The sequence below is a fragment of the Peromyscus maniculatus genome, chromosome 2, assembly GCF_049852395.1.
Source record: "Peromyscus maniculatus bairdii isolate BWxNUB_F1_BW_parent chromosome 2, HU_Pman_BW_mat_3.1, whole genome shotgun sequence".
NCBI classification, from domain to species: domain Eukaryota; kingdom Metazoa; phylum Chordata; class Mammalia; order Rodentia; family Cricetidae; genus Peromyscus; species Peromyscus maniculatus.
In genome coordinates, this window is record NC_134853.1 from 162721544 (window position 1) to 162738207 (window position 16664).

At 44.8% G+C, this 16664-nt stretch overlaps 1 protein-coding gene across 1 annotated transcript; it reads right to left on the minus strand.

Annotated features, from left to right (window-relative positions):
- Positions 1 to 6406: 6406 nt before the first annotated feature.
- On the minus strand, positions 6407 to 9511 carry LOC143271755 (preferentially expressed antigen in melanoma-like protein 7). The gene is made up of 3 exons (XM_076563628.1): positions 9219 to 9511; positions 7819 to 8415; positions 6407 to 6965 (listed from the first exon to the last, which is right to left on the minus strand). Exons 1-3 carry the CDS (start codon positions 9509 to 9511, stop codon positions 6407 to 6409), a joined length of 1449 nt encoding a protein of 482 aa, XP_076419743.1.
- Between the last annotated feature and the right edge of the window lie 7153 nt (positions 9512 to 16664).

Here is a 16664-nt window from a genome sequence, read left to right on the forward strand (position 1 = left end):
GTGCTTTCAAGCTCCTGTAGGTTACCAGCTTTCTTTTCTCCCCCCCCCCCACTTTACTATTGCTCGACAGTGCTGGTGTATGCCTTTAATCCCAGCACTCAGGAGGCAGAGGCAGGTGGATCTCTGTGAGTTCGAGGCCTGCCTGGGTTAGAGAGTGAGTTCCAGGAAATGCGCAAAGCTACACAGAGAAACCCTGTCTCAAAAAACAAAAAATCAAAAACAAAAAAGTGGGATAAATGAGCCTATCCACACATAAATTTAATAAATAAATAAATGAATATGTTTTTACTAAAATTAAATAAAGATGATTTCTAAGAGGTATTTTATTTATATACAGAAGACTGGGACAATTTTGTGATTAAAGGTCCAACCGTACTTTAATGTTTCTAAGGTAGATTCCTTTTATGTACTGCTAGGGTTTGGTCAACCATTTGCATGCCTGTGCTTGTGGAGGCCAAAAGAGGGTGCTGCCCTCCCACACCCGGAAAGGCAGAGAAATTTGAGCTAACACTTGAGTCCTAGAAATTGAACACCTGTCATTTGGAAGAGCGTCCAGTGCTCTTAGCTGAAGAGCCATCTCTCCATTCCCTCATTTACAAAAGGTTTAAATCCCCTATTTTCTATGATGATGCATGCACGGTAAAGGTAAGTACTTTCACACTGAAGCATACCCCAGGCCTTTTCAGAATTCCTTCAGCAATTCATTTGTATATTCATCCACACATTCATGTTGTTTGAGACTACATTTCATTTTCTAGTGGAGGCTACACTGGGATTCTTGGAGTAGACAGGCAAATACATGGGAACCTGCCTGCCTGCATCAGCCTACTTAGATTTCAGTTACAGGCATGAGCCTAAAATAGTTTTGTTGTTGTTGTTTTGTCTTTATGAGCAGGGAATAGACATCTATCCAGAACTAGTCTTTAACCCACACACTGAGCCATGCTGCCTTCCAACAAGAGATACTCCATCCTAAACATCTTAGTGTATCACCAAACCAGGCTCACAACCAAAGTTTGAAACCTTTGCATTGGCTGAGAAAAGCAGGGATGGATATGGGTGTGTTTCCTTAAGCTGTATGTTCCCTGTGGATTGCCTGTGAGTAGACTCCATGGTGTCTGCATGGGGTGACAGATCTCTGGGAGTTTAAGCAGTGGCCCTAGCCTCTAGGATTCTGAGATTCTCCATCACCTTCTCTGAAATTTATTTTTGGTTCCTTGCCTGCTTGATTTTGTGTGTATACTTTTGTTATAAGAGAGGCTATTGAAGTTTCCCTGGCTAGCAGTCAATGCACAATGTATCTGAAGGTGACCTTGAACTTTAGGATCCTCCTGTTTTTGCCCTCCCAAAGGCAGGAATTGCAGGTATTTGCCACCATGACTCATTTGTGTCAAAATGTCTAAGAATCATTGGACTCCACACACCCTTTCCTAAAAGTGGCTTTCAATCCAGACCAGATTCCAGAATCCCTACCCAGATCCTCCTCCAGATGTCCTACACAGGCTGGGACTGATGGCATCAAATGTGTCATCCAGAGATGGAAGGAATTAGAGATGGGGTGAAGGCAGAAGCTCATCCATTTCCTACCCCACAAGCATTGACTGCAGGTTGCTGATGCGTGGCCACAGTATCGCAATTTGGAAGGGGAAAGACCTGACCAGCCTACACAAAACCATGTTTCACAGATAGTAATAACTTATTTTATCTTTCAGACTGGAGAGCACGATTCAGAAGCTACAATCAGCTGAGGAAGAGGCTCAGTGTCTCAGATCCAGGGGTTTCAGCCCATGCTGGACCTGGAAGACATGAAACAGGGTGGAGGAGGACATGATTCCCTCTGAAGGGGATGTCCTCATGGCCATGTTCCTACTTGAGTCACTCTATTATCCTGAAGAGCTCGGTAGCACATAAAGATGGGGCCAGGTTAGAGTTTGGCATGAAGACCCTAGTTAGTGTCTTTGTCTCTCTGCCAGTGAATTACCACCCCCACCACCAACCCCGAAGGCCTAAGGTTATACTTGATGCACATGAGATCTACTGGTGTTTTAGGAATTTATCAGAGTTACTGTATCTGGATTAGAATGAACAACTGTTTTCTAGAAGTACACTGACCTTGAAGAATCCTTGAGGAAAACAGTTTCTGTTTTGCTGAAGGGGCATTGCAGCCATCCCATGACTTTGGTCACAAGGCATATGGGGCACACCTGAAGCTCTTATTTTATTATGTATTGCAAATGATACATAATAAAGGACTAGAGTCATAGGGGCATGTGATGCTCTCCTTTAGTAAGACATCCAAATTAGACTAGGGTCCTTGTTATAAGGAAATACTTTGTGTAACAATTAATAAATATGCCTTTGTATGGCTGTTCTGGGTTCAGTCCATCAGAGAATCTGGACTTTTCTGCTGCCACATAGACCTTAAAATTTCTTCTTGGAGTGCCTTCTTTCTTAAGCTGAACTGTGCTACTTGGTGTACCCTGACACACTGGACTTCCTGAGAACATGCTGGGCTGGGGGAGCAGACTTTCATAGGTAGAATATAAAACTACTTGGGCAATGTCAAAATATGTCAATAGCAGAGTGCATGCCTGTCTGTGATGTTAGGTCTCTGTGGGCTTTTGTGTTGTAAATCATGTGTAGCACTTTCTAGCAGGTATCCATTGGATCCTGTCTGAGACCGCTATGCCGGCAGTCTAGGATGTTCAGGTTTCCCCAGATTTAATTTTTCAATTAAAATTTAAATACTGGGATGGGTTTGTCTATGGCTGGGTATAGCACCTGAGTACAGGTGCCCAAGGAGGCCAGAATATATAGATACCCTGGAGCTGGAGATACAAATATTTGTGAACTCACCTAACTTGGCTTCTGGAAACTAAACTCAGTCCCCAACACTCTAGGCTTCTTCTATCTACATATTTTAAATATGAGTTTTATTTTGTATGTGTTCACACCAAAATCATGCAGTGCCTGTAAAGTTCGTTCTTAACAGGTGTCTGGTCCCTTGGAACTGGAGTTACAGAGGGTTGTGAGCCACCACATGGTTACTTGGACCCTAATCTAGGTCCCAGAAAGGAACAAGTGCTGTTGACTTCTCAGCTGTCTATCCAGCCCTCTTCTGTTGACATTTCTACTTTTGTTCAGAATGTAATAGGCAGTCCTGAAAACGTAACATTCAAGTGACACTATACAGATATGGCAGGATATATATATATAATGTATACAGTGTTCTGTCTGTATGTATTCCTGCTGGCCAGAAGAGGGCACCAGATCTCATTAGAGATGGCTGTGAGCCACCATGTGGTTGCTGGGAATTGAGCTCAGGACCTTTGGAAGAGTAGTCAGTGCCCTTAACCACTGGGGCATCTCTCCAGCCCCATGGTAGGATATATTAAGGAAAATTTATATAATATATATGTACATAAATGCATGTAATACCAATTCATGAAAAAGGTCATGCTTTTAAATGGCAATGAGGGATATATGGCAAAGTTTTAAAGGAAGAAAGGTGTAATTATATTAGAATCTAAAAAGAATATAAATATATATAATTGGTGAAGGACCTTCACTGTTACATTTGATTGAATTCAGCATCCATTCACAATATTGAATCATGGGATCATTAAGTATGTTCATTTTGTGTGCTTATACATGACAGAACATACTTGCCATTACCTGCTTGTGAAGGTCAGAGGTCCATGTTGGGAATCAGCCCTCCCCTTCTATTAAATGGGTGTCCTGGATCAAACTCAGATTGTCAAGGTTGGCCCCACGTACCCTTTACCCATTGAGCAATCTTTTTTTTTTTTTTTTTTTGTTTTGTTTTTGTTTTTTGAGACAGGGTTTCTCTGTGTAGCTTTGCACCTTTCCTGGAACTCACTTAGTAGTACAGGCTGGCCTCGAACTCACAGAGATCCTCCTGCCTCTGCCTCCCAAGTGCTGTGATTAAAGGCATGAGCTACCACCGCCCGGCTCCCATTGAGCAATCTTGACTACCCACATTTTAACTAACCTACCAATGAAGAAAAAACAAAAGTTGTGACACAAACTTCTTTTTTTTATTTTATAATTTAATTCTACATATCAGCCACGTGTTCCTTGTTCTCCTCCCCCGCCCCTGCCGCCTTCCCCCCAGCCTACCCCCCATTTCCATCTCTTCCAGGGCAAAGACTCCCCTGAAGATTGAGTTCAACTTGGTAGATTCAGTTCAGGCAGGTCCAGTCCTCTCCTCCCAGGCTGAGCCAAGTGTCCCTATATAAGCCCCAGTTTTCAAACAGCTAACTCATGCAATGAGCCCAGGATCTGGTACCACTGCCTAGAAGCCTCCCAAACAGATCAAGCTAATCAACTGTCTCACTTATTCAGAGGACCTGATCCAGCTGGGGACTCCTCAGCTATTGGTTCATAGTTCATGTGTTTCCATTCGTTTGGCTATTTGTTCCTGTGCTTTATCCAACCTTGGTCTCAACAATTCTCGCTCATATAAACCCTCCTCTTTCTCACCAATTGGACTCCTGGAGTTCCACCTGGGGCCTGGAGGCTACCTAAAAAGACAGGACCCCAAGAAAGACACAGGGATCACCCAATGACAGAGAAATGGAGGAGATCTACATGAACACCCTGGACATGAGTGGGGGTAATGAAGGGCGAGGGTGGAGGGAAAGAGAGCTTAGGGGAGCAGGAGATCCCAGCTAGATCAAGAACAGAGAGGGAGAACAAGAAATGAGAGACCATGGTAAATGAAGACCACATGAGAATAGGAGGAAGCAAAGTGCTATAGAGGTCCACAGAAATCCACAAAGATACCCCCACAATAGACTACTGGCAATGATGGAGAGACAGCCCGAACTGACCTACTCTGGTGATAGGATGGCCAAACACCCAAATTGTGCTAAAAATCCCATCCAATGACTGAGGGAACCGGATGCAGAGATCCATGCCCAGACACAAACATCTTTATTGCTACCTGATTATACAGACACAAGGAAACACAATTAGGCTCAGAGACTCATTAACAAAATAAAGACAATTCGACACTGGACATTTACTATGCAGATCCTAGGGACTGGAAACCCTTTAGGACAGGACAGGGACCTGTGTTGGCATTCTGGCCTGCCCCTGGAAGACCTGCCCTGTGCATGTTCTGACTTCAAGCCTACTTTTAAGAGAAAACTCCACCTTCTCCCTTCTCTCCCTAGTCAGAGGGAGGCACCTCTCCAGGTTGAGCTCTCTCCCGCCCTATCTTTTTCTCTTTCCCTCTCCCATCTTTTCCCCCACGAAGTAAAACTCTTCACGGAGCACTGTCTGCCTGGCATCTCTGTCTCTCACCCGCCATGGGTCGCCTTGGCTCCACTTGCCAGGGACTCCGAGTGCTGTATAATAACAGGATCTTTGTCTGTCTACTGGAGGTGTTAATGTGCAGGTGGCCAGCCAGAATGGGGAGCCCTGAAGTATAGTGCCCCACAGTCAGGTGGCCAACAAGATGGGTTTGGTGCTTTCTGTTAGAAACCCCATTAATCTGTAAGAGGAGGGAAGAGGATGAGGAGTTTAAGGCTACACTGAAAAGACAGAAAGAGAATGGAAAAGAACTATGCTCATCCCCATTCTGTTGTTGTTTGTTGTCTTTTGTTCTGCTTCAGACATCTTTGATGTCCCCACAGTGCATCCCAGTACCCTGGATCGCCATCTGCTTCCCATTCCCCAAAACTCCCTTCCTTAACCCTTGGCTTTGCAAACATTGCTGCTTTGAAAACATTACATATAACCCACTGCAATGCACAAGTGGGAAGACAATGTCAGATTAGCTTCAGGTCACTTGGATGTTGAGAAATCTTAGCCAACAAGAACTGAGGCAAGACAGTATCTTTCCATTCTTGTGTACAGTCAAAGAACTGCCCTGAGCATGATCGAGGACCAGATTAATGGAGAAGCAAAGCAGCACACCACAGACAGAACACCAGGTTCTCAGCTTCTGACAATTACTTTGTATGCAGGAGGAAGGCCCTAAAGAGCCAGTCCTACCAGGTGGTGGTGGTATACACCACTAACAGCAACACTTGGGAGGCAGAGTCAGGCCAATCTTTGTGAGTTTGAGGCTAGCCTGGTCTACAGAGTGAGTTCCAGGACAGCCAGGACTGTTTCACAGAGAAACCCTGTCTCAAGAAAAAGAAAAGAAAAAGTGCCAGTCCTGACAGGAGCTACAGTTTGAAATGTAGAACACTTTTTCTGACTCCACAAGACACTTAACCTCACTGTGCTCATCAATGTCAGCCCCCATGTTGTGTCCCCACTGCATGCAATTTCATTTCCACCACACTGAGCAGTGTCCAAAACCATGTGTTCTAGGGTCCTCTAGATGAGAGGCCTATCCCTGTGCCTTCATTTCTTATTATCCAGAAGGAATTTACTATGAACAATCACAAAGTTTTGTCTCTAGTTTGTAGAAATAACGCTCACAACAGTCCAAACAGGGATTGCTACCGAAGCAGACTGATTGGAGCTGCCTTACATTGACATGTGTGCTCTTCAGCTCAGCACAACATTGGGAATATTCCACTACCTTGACATAACCAGAGTGATCATAGACCTCTTTAGGAGCAGGGTACAGCTCGTTCAGCTGGCTTAGGTTGGCAGTGTGGTACAGAAGGTCTTTCAGGGCATTGGTGGAAATTTCATTGTCATAAAGATTGATGCTGGTCAGCAGGGAGCATTGGCTCAGGACAGGGAGAAGGACCCTGAGGTCAGGGTCCTTCATCCTACAATCTTCTAATTCCAGGGTCAGCAGAGTGTCTGCAACACTCTGTAAGAAGACTTTGAGAGGCATGAAATTCAAATCACTTAAATTGACACCTCTCAGGCACAGATGTTTAAGCTGGCAGTGACCCCACTGGGCAAAGGACTCCAAGTCCGACTGTGAGAAATTGCAGAAAGAGATGGACAAGGACTCCAACGGGGTCTTCAGGCACCTAGGGAGAGACCAAGGGGTTATTTTGAAACACAGTGGTGGGTTGTCCTAGAGCTAGAGGGGACCACATAGGCAGGGTCAGTGTGACCACAGGATGGCCATGAGCACACAGTACAACCCATTAGTCTTCTTACTCAAATCACACCACTCTTGCCCTAGGGAGTCATCTTCATGGTGCAGACTGGCTCACTCCACAGCTACCTTTCCTATTCTTCAATGACAAGCAGAGACCCAGAGTTGCTATGGAGACTATTAGGCTAGAGCATGCACAGGAAGGAGAAAGACAGGATCCATATGGCCATGTCAGGTTGCCTTCTGAAGAATCATTGACTCCCCGTCACAGTGTCTGCACCTGTTCACTCTTCAGCCCTGCCTCTGACTCTCGCCCCAGCTTTTCCATGTCCTGTCCACTTAGGCCACTCCTGCTCTCAACAGAGCCTTACACTGTTTGGGAACCAGACTGGGATGTATTCTCCCCGATCAAAACACAGAGTTCACCTGGGAAATTGTGCAGATCTGAGTCCTCCCTATGCAGTGCCCTCTTCTTTTCCTGTTCCTCCACATTAGATCAGATAGGGTTGCTATGGAGGAAACTGCAACCCACCCTCCCTAGATCTAACCCCCAATGCTGGCCTTCTACCCTGGCAGCTCTGTCCATACAAACTTCCCCACTTCATCGCTCAGCTTTATGAGTGGTCATGTGGGCCCTTGAATCAGTTACCATGGAGTAAGCTCATCCTTACATGTTCCTTGTGAAATGCACAGAGGTCTGCAGATACCAGGTGCCCACTATTCCTAATGTATAAAAGAAAGGTTTGCTCTGGTAGCAGGACCTGCTCTCCATCCTTTCTTACCTAAGCAACAGTTTCATGTGGTCATTGAGGAAATAGACATCATCTATGGTGACATGCTTGAGACGGTTGAGTTTGGAGAACTGAGAAATGATCTTGCGGACGTACTTCTCGTCTCTGTCAGTGGTACCGCCAGTTGCAGGAGTGTGGGTGTGGTCTTGGAAGACACGTACTAGCTGGATTTTGTGAAGATTTCTCATCTTCCTGATGAAAGGTACAAAACTGGCCAATGTGGAGAGCTCACCCACTGTATTCAGTTCCAACTCCTTGATGAAGTGCAGCTGTAAAATTTGGAAGACATTCCTGACAGTGCTGCCCTTTTCTTTACCAATCCTCAGCCTCACACAGCACAATTTCAGGAAATCCTTTATATCCTTTTCCCATTCCAACAACTGCTTTTCATATTCATCCACAGGTAGGTGAAGATCAGTGACAACCTTCACATGCTGCCTCCTCAGTGTGCGTTGAGGAAGAAGGTCCGCCACTAATAGCTTCTCAGGCAAAGTTTCTGTTGAGTGGTTTCCGCCATCTCTTCCAGACCACACACCTCTGAAATCATGGTGCACATACCTCAAGTCAAGCACTTGAAGCTTCTGCTCCCTGTAGATAAAAGAGAAGTGTCAGAAGGTAAGTTGAGACCCAAAACTTTTTCTCCATCTCTGATGGAGTTTTCCCCTGCTTATCTCTGTTTTCTTCATATTCCTGCTTTTCAATGCTGGGTCTCCAATACAGAATCTCAAGCTTGTCAAGCATGAGCTTTTTGCCTGAGATGTATATTGGAGACCTGTCCTGTTTCCCTGCATTCAGTTGTTCTGGACTTCTGTCATCTAGTACTGTTTTTGTTGTTGTTTGTTTTGTTTTGTTTTTTGAGACAGGATTTCTCTTTGTAGCTTTGGAGCCTGTCCTGGAACTCACTCTGTAGCCCAGGCTGGCCTCGAATTCAGAGATCCGCCTGGCTCTGCCTCCTGAGTGCTGGGATTAAATAAAGGCTTGCACCATCGCCTGGCCTTTTTTTTTTCCTGAGACAGGGTTTCTCTGTGTAATTTTGGTGCCTGTCCTGTATCTTGCTCTGTAGACCAGGTTATCCTCGAACTCAGAGATCAGCACTCCCTGAGTGCTGGGATTAAAGGCATGTGCCACCGCTGCCCAGAATAAACCTATTTTTATTACCTGGTGGTGACAGAGGTACAGGGTCATTCTCCTGTGGCTACATCTGCACCAAGAGCTATCTCATACTTAATTGCTATTTGCTACAAGGACTCTAGAGCTGTCAAAGCCCCTGCAGCCCTCCAGGATACCAGCCAAAGTCTCTGATCCACCTTTGACCCCATACTCCCTGATTCCAGATGTTCCTTCCATATACGCCAGTGTGTAGAATTTGGCATTATATGGTTATTGCTTACCCGGGGGGAGACTCTCTTTGCAGCCTTGTGCCTACTCCAACCAACATAGCCCGGTAGATCTCCAAGTCAGGTTTATTCATCAGCAACCCAACAGAAAGGCAAGGGTAGGGCCAGTCTGCCACCAGGGCCTTAACCATCTCTGTTTTTTTCTGAGTGTCGGCCTCCTTCAGCAGAATGGGAAAGAACTCCATTGGCTGGTCCTGCAGAGCAGAGATGTCCAAGGTCTCATTGCTCACTAAGCTTCGCACTGCCAGGTGCAGGAGTGGGGGTAGGGGTGGGGCCTGGAGGCTCATTCTGATGGATGTTAAGGGAGATGATCCTGGGGAAGAATTTAGGAGAAAATTTATCTTCAGTCTGTCTTATGAAGATTTCTCCCCCTCACAGTGAGCATCTGTCACCACTCAGGCCTTGATGGAGACTTGGTTTTACTCACTACAGCACTCTTTGGCAGTCTCAGAGGCAAATGCTGCTAGCCTGGCAGCATGTGGAGCCTCTCACAATCATTCACATTCACCAATGTCCCATCCAGTTTGCTACTCTGAGTCCCATACCGCTTTGGAAGGGGGACACCGGGAAGGAAAAATCTAAGCTCTGTTTCTTATGGCAGAAAGGATACTAACCCCTTTTCAGAGACAATGGAAGTATTATATGTACAACCTACCCATATTGGGCTTTCAACAAATTGATCCTGCCTGGCAAAGACTGAGAAGAATCTGTGAAATGGAATCATTGCTTTTAATTTTCAAAGATCAGAGCCTGGTTTAGGGAACCTAGCTATGTCAGACAACTTTGGAGTATAGAGTTTCCTGGGTATGTTTTAGGGGCTAGTGGAGTATCTTGTCCTTCTAGCAACTTATCTGTTTTTTGTTGAGACAGGGTCTCACTGTGTAGCCCAGAGCTGGCTATGTAATCCAGGCTGGACTCAACTCACACTACGATCCTAAAATTGTACACTAGCCAATCTGATGTGACCTTATTGCTCAGCATGTTCTGAATCAAACATTGCTTTTCAAAACTGCATGATGTCAGTCCGGTTGGTAAGAAACTGAAATTTCATTACTGTAGAGACAGATGTAGGAGGATTCCATCCATCTAGTCCATACTTTAAGTTTGAGGTTAGGCCAGTATTAGAGGCTTCAAAAACAACCCAACTACACAAGAATGACATGGATTGATGAGTTCCTTTGTTTTTGCCTGAGGTTGTTTGGTACTGGGGTTTGATCCAGGCCCTGGCTTTGTGGTAGACAAGTGCTTTACCACTGAGCTGCATTCAACTTAATCATTTCTAACTTGTATAGAGACCAAATCACTCCATGGACCCCAGGCTATCCTAGAACAGCAATGGTTATCACTCACATCTCCAGTGCTAGGATCACAGCATTGTGCAAGCAGCCTACTTGGCTTCTGTTGATGTCAGTCTGAGGAGTGAACTTGTCCAACTGACCAGGCAGAAGCAACTGCATCCAATTAACACTGTCCAAAAACACCACGGTGTCTTGTAGCCCCTCTGAAAAATCCATCCCCAGGCTTTTTTTAAGACACTGTCAAAAATGATTTCAATTAGCTGGATGGTGATGGCATATGCCTTTAATCCAAGGACTTGAGAGGCAGAGCAGCCTGGGTCACAGAGTGAGTTCTAGGACAGCCAGGGTTTCACAGAGAACCCTGTCTCCAAACACAAGACAATTTCTGTTCAATGAAATCACAAAACTGCCAACTGTGAAGTTTAATTCCTGGGATTACAAACGCATTCAATAACAGTGAGACCATAACTGAGACCAGCACAGCAGAGAAACCCAGACAGAGCTTTCCGGAGTACAAGACCAGCCTGGGCCGGTGAAACCTTGTCTTGAAAACCCTCTAAGAACTGAACAACCTAAAATGTAAATTACAGTCTATCAGTTATCACATTAAAACCAACTAAATCTTTGGGTGGGGGTGGTACACACCTTTAATCCCAGCACCCAGTAGCGAAACCGGAGGTAAATCCCTGTGAGTTCAAGGCCAGACAGAATGTTCTGAGTTCTACAGAATGAGTTCAAGGACAGCCAGCGCAACACAGAGAAACTCTGTCTCAAAAATCAAACAAAGAGCTTAACTAAATCAAGACTAACACACAAACAAAAAATCCCAGCCTGCCTCCTGAAGGAATTTATCTCAATTTTAGAAAGTATTTGTTGATTTTATGAGCTAGATATGAAGTAACAGGTCTGTGACCTCCATTCCACCTCTTGTGAGGTACAAAGAAGACTGCTCTTTCAAAGTCAGACTGAATTACAGAGAGTTCATGACCTGATGAGATTCTGACCCAAATAAAAGTTCTAAAATGAACACCTATTTTGTTCTTTGTTCTAGTGTTTTCAAGACAGGCTTTCTTTGTATAGGCCTGGCTGTCCTGGAATTAGCTCTGAGACCAGGCTAACCTTGAACTCTCAGAAATCCACCTGCCTCTGCATCCCATGTGCTGGGATTAAAGGTATGTGCCACAGCTACCAGCTATAAGCACATATTATTGCATAATTGGGAAGTGGAGGCCCGAAGATAGTTCAAGGTCATCCTGTGTTACATTAATCTCTAGGTCAATATATTCTATATTGTTATCCTGTCACCAAACACTAGAGGGATTTTATAATACAGTTAGTTTTGATCTCCACACTCAGGAGGATCAGGCCAGTGAATTCCTGCAGGTTTGAGTCTAAAGAGGACTAGAGAACCAGACTATTTCAAAAAGCAAAGAAACAAATTTTCAATGTGCACTAAGCAAAGCTTATATCAAGGCACTGAGAACCTCCCAACATGAATGCCAGATGTTGGGGGCTGAAGCAAAGGACCTGCCAGGGATTCAAAGGTTCATGGTTTAAAGAATGAGGCCTTGTCTCAAAATTAACCAACACAAGGTAAGTAGTTGATAAGAATCAGAAAATAGTGGAGCATGCAGGTCATTCCAGCGCACAGGAGGCTGAGGCAAAAGGATCTTGATTCCCAACCCAGTGCAGCTACCTAGCCAGGCCTAGGAGAGTCTGTGCAGCACTGTGAGGCCCTGTCTCAACACCCAAAATTAAACCAAAGGAACAGAGGCCATTGGAGAAGAGAGCAGACCTGGATTTCGAAGCCCAATGTCTTCTGTCCTAGTGAAGAGAGTGATTTCTGTGTGCCCTGCACTGTCTTGTGTCTAAAATGTCTCTCAACAAGTTGGAGTGTCCTGATGGAGGTAAAGGACTTACCTGGCCTGGACATGAATGACAGGCTCCAGAGCTCTGAGGAGTGTCTTCTCTGACTCCAAGGGCACTTTCACAAAACTTTCTCCTCTCACCCCTTAGCAGCGGCCCCACCAACCAAAGCTGCCATCTGATTGGATGATTTTGCTCCACCCATGTTATCTTATAGGAACTTCCTCCTCAATACACATTGTGCTCCATGGGGGAAGGAAGAAACAAGGAGAATTCTGAGCCTAGCATGAATATTAGGAGTCCATGAATGAATTCACTTCACAACGCTGAGTTCATTTACTTTTTAAAAGTCATTCATTTATTTGCTTATTATTGCACTTGGCTTATAATGTACTGCTGTGATGGACTCTTAGTTTCTAGATATTCCTGTTTTGGACTCTCTACAATTCTCCTGCCTCACCTTTCCTATAGCTGGCTGGATTTTGTTTCTATGTTCCCCATATTGTTCTGTGTATGAGTCATGCCATGGTTTATCTGTGCCTGATAAGAGACAAAAAGTAAGAAAAAAGCTGAAATTCTTATTGTCATGACTGTGAGTATGTTCTGGAGTTCAAGGCAGAACTGGTTTCTCTTTCAGTCATCTACTGTGGCAGCTCTGAGAAGACTGGGGTGGAGGCTAGAGAAGGAACAGTTCAAAGTCATCTTCAGCTACACAGCAAGCTTTAGCACAGCCTGGGCTAATGGAAATGATTTTTTTCTAAACTTAAGTAAAAACAAACCAAAAGGAACAAGAAAGGCTTTGAGGGAGAAGCTGCCCTTAGTTCCCCAGGGGGTAAGGGATTTAGATAAAGGATCTGGCTGCAACCTGCTTGGGGAAGAGGAAATGGAGACTGGGTGGGGAGTAGGGTGTGGTGGGCCACACCTTTAATCCCAACACTCAGAAGGCAGAAGTAGAAGGATTCCTGTGTCTTGAGGTCAGCCAGATCCACAGAGGGAATTCCAGACAATCCAGAGCTTCACAGTGACACTCTGTCTCAAAATTAAGAAAACAAAAACAAAAAAAAAATTTTTTATTTAACAAGGGGGCTGGGCAGCTAGCAAAAGGGAACATTTGACAATGGAGCTTGGCATTAGCCTAACTACCTAAGTTCAGTTACAGGAAACCCCATGATTGAGAGAAATAAAGACTGCCCTGGTTGTTCCTCCACCGCAACATGTATGCCCCATGCCTCCCCCAAAATAGAAATAAATGCATACTAAATAAATAAATAAATAAATAAATAAATAAATAAATAAATAAATAAATAAATAAATGTAAAAATATATATGGTGGCAGGGCAGTGGTGGCTCACCCCTTTGATCCCAGCATTCGGGAAGCAGAGGCAGGCAGATCTCTGAGTTCGAGGCCAGCCTGGACTACAGAGTGATTTCCAGGAAAGGCACCAAAACTACTTGGAGAAACCCAGCTTGGAACCCCCCACCAACACCCCCCCCCCCCCACACACACACACATACATATGTGTATGTATGTATATGCTGGGCAGAGGGTGGAACAAGCTTGTCACTGATTTAAGGAAGCTGAAGAAGACTGTCTTCAGATTGAGTCTAGCCTAAACCACAAAATGTAATTTACCTCACCTAACCAATGAACAACAGTAGGAGCTGGGACTCAATACAGAGAGTATCTTCACATCCAGTCAGGAACTCCATGATTTTGTCAACGCAGAGCCTCCATGCCATGGCAGGTGAGATCCTCAACCACTCCACCCCGGTCACCCAGCACTCAGACACACACAACAATAAATAGAATAAGATAAGTTTAAAAATAAAGGCCCAAAGTCCTGTGCTAAATGCCATGGTGGTTATATGCTGACTTCCATAAACCGTAACTGATTGTGGAAGACACTTCCAAACATACGCTTTTAACAGAAGCCAAACTCAGAAATGTGTGGGGTGGCCACTCACCAACCCCAGACTTCCCCAGAGTTTTCTTGAGTGAGAGCAGCAGGAAATATTAGATAGAAGGATTTAGAGTGTAGAGATAAACAGAAAATACAAGATATCCTTCAGAGGACCTGGACCCATCCCAATGGGCCCTGTCTCTGCCTTAGGATATTTGTAGAAATGCCAATGGGTGGAGCCAAAAACCTCCCCCCAGCACCGCCAAGTGCAGACCATCTCTGACACCTGCACTCGGGCCCCTGGTCTAATCATCGTCTCTATGCAGACCTGCTGGGTAAAGCCACCAGGAACTGAAAATGGGCTCCCACAGAAATGTGGTGACTTCCAGGATCGGGACACTTTAGGCACAATCTCATTACAAGGGCTCTTGATCTATTATTTGACATTTAAAATAATTCTGTTACATTAGCACTGACAGACCCCAATAAGAAACATAAGCACATGTTGTGGGCGCTAGACAGCCTTTTAAAACATATTTCTAATTATTTAAAATGCAGCATTCCTTAGTTGAGAAACTATGGATACATCCAAAATTCACTTCGGCACCCTAAGGCTCGGGAAGAATTGCAGAAAATGGGTGCAAAGATTGTGAGAATCAAAGGATCAGAAGTTAACTGTGAGGCTGTGTCTCCTATAAATGTTGGAAGTTACACCATTGCAGTCTCCCAAACATGACTGCCTAACGATGAGCTGAGCAAGAGCAATAGACATACCAAAGTAGCCATAAGAACAACTGGAAGGCCTCAAACCTACACATAGCACTAAGGGATATTGAAATTGGAGAATTAGTCTTTCTAAGGAAAGGACACACTCATTGTTTATTCACTATCAAATGGTCAGCCCTGAAAACATACATATGAGAAGTATGCTGAAGGAGCAGGTTATACTTCAGAATAAATGTGTGTGCACATTTACATATATGCATGTAACGGCAGTTAATGAAAAAAGAGGCCATGAATTTGAAACTGAGCAAGAAGGGGAATATGGGAGGTTTGCATGGACTCTGCTTTCCAGAGAAAGCCAGCACTTCTTTCTATAAAGCATCATGGTTGTGTTAAATCTGTATTAAAAAATCCTTCATTTTTTCTTTTTTAAAGATTTAGTTTCATCGTATGTGTGTAGGTATTTGCCTCCATGTATGACTGAGCATCACATGTGTGCAGTGCCAGAAGAGCCCAGAACACGGTGTCAGATAGCTCTGGAACTGAGGGGAATTACAGATGTTTGTGAGCCACCATGAGGGGGTGGTGCTGAATCTGGGTACTCTGCAAGAGCAGCCAATGCTCTTACTTACTCAGCCTTCTCTCCAGAGCTCCCCTTTTCCTGATTTGAGCATCTGTCTGATGTTTCCTAGGCTGATCTCAAACTCACTGTGCAGCCAAGGAGGACCTTGAACTTCTGATTCTCCTGCTTAGGGGCCTGAGTGCTGGGATTTGAGCACCACAACTAGGTTACACAGTGTTTTGCAAATCAGACCTAGGGCTTCTTGAATGCTAGGCAGGGAGTCTAAGGAGGGAGCTACAAACAGTCCTAAATTTTTGTTTTCTTTGCTTTATGAGGTAAGGTCTCATGTATTCAGGCTGTCTTTTAAATCCTTATGCAGCTGAAGCTGACCTGGAATTCCAGCTGCCTTTAGCTTCCAAATCCTGGTGTTACGGGCATTGGCCACCACAACCAAGCACCAATGTATCTTTTTTGTTGTTGTTTTGGTTTTTTTTTCAAGACAGGGTTTCTCTGTGTAGTTTTGGTGCCTGCCCTGAATCTCACTCTGTACACCAGGCTGGCCTTGAACTCACAGAGATCTCCCTGTCTCTGCCTCTTGGGTGCTGGGACTAAAGGCATGGGCCGGAGCCACCGCTGCCACCACCATTGAGCTCTAATTTATCTTATTCTATGAAACCAAAATGAGCCATCTTAGAAATGCTTTCACCCAAAAACTAAGGCCTAAGATTTCTCCTTTTGGGAATAGGCCATTAGTTACTGAAACCAGTCAGTTCAGATTCCAGAAACCAGGAAGCGTAAAAGTACAGAGTCACAAGATAGTCACGAGGTAATGCCCGCCAGACTATGGAATGTCCTCTCCCTGGTTTCCAGGGTAACTGACCACAGAAATGCCCCCAGCTGAGAGCAGCCAATGAGAAATGATGGCGGGCAACCACTCCCTTAGAAGTAATTTCTAGCCGGGCGGTGACGGTGGTGGCAAACGCCTTTAATCCCAGCACTCTGGAGGCAGAGGCAGGCGGATCTCTGTGAGTTCGAGGCCAGCCTGGGCTACCAAGTGAGTTCCAGGAAAAGGCACAAAGCTACACAGAGA

Bases quoted from the DNA above. Each gene is read 5' to 3' on its own strand.
- LOC143271755 (XM_076563628.1), bottom strand. From the start codon at position 9,511: ATGAGCCTCCAGGCCCCACCCCTACCCCCACTCCTGCACCTGGCAGTG. The intron at 8,416-9,218 runs GTAAGCAATAAC...TTTTATCTACAG, and splicing joins CAAAGAGAGTCTCCCCCCGG to GGAGCAGAAGCTTCAAGTGC. The intron at 6,966-7,818 runs GTAAGAAAGGAT...GTCTCTCCCTAG, and splicing joins CACATGAAACTGTTGCTTAG to GTGCCTGAAGACCCCGTTGG.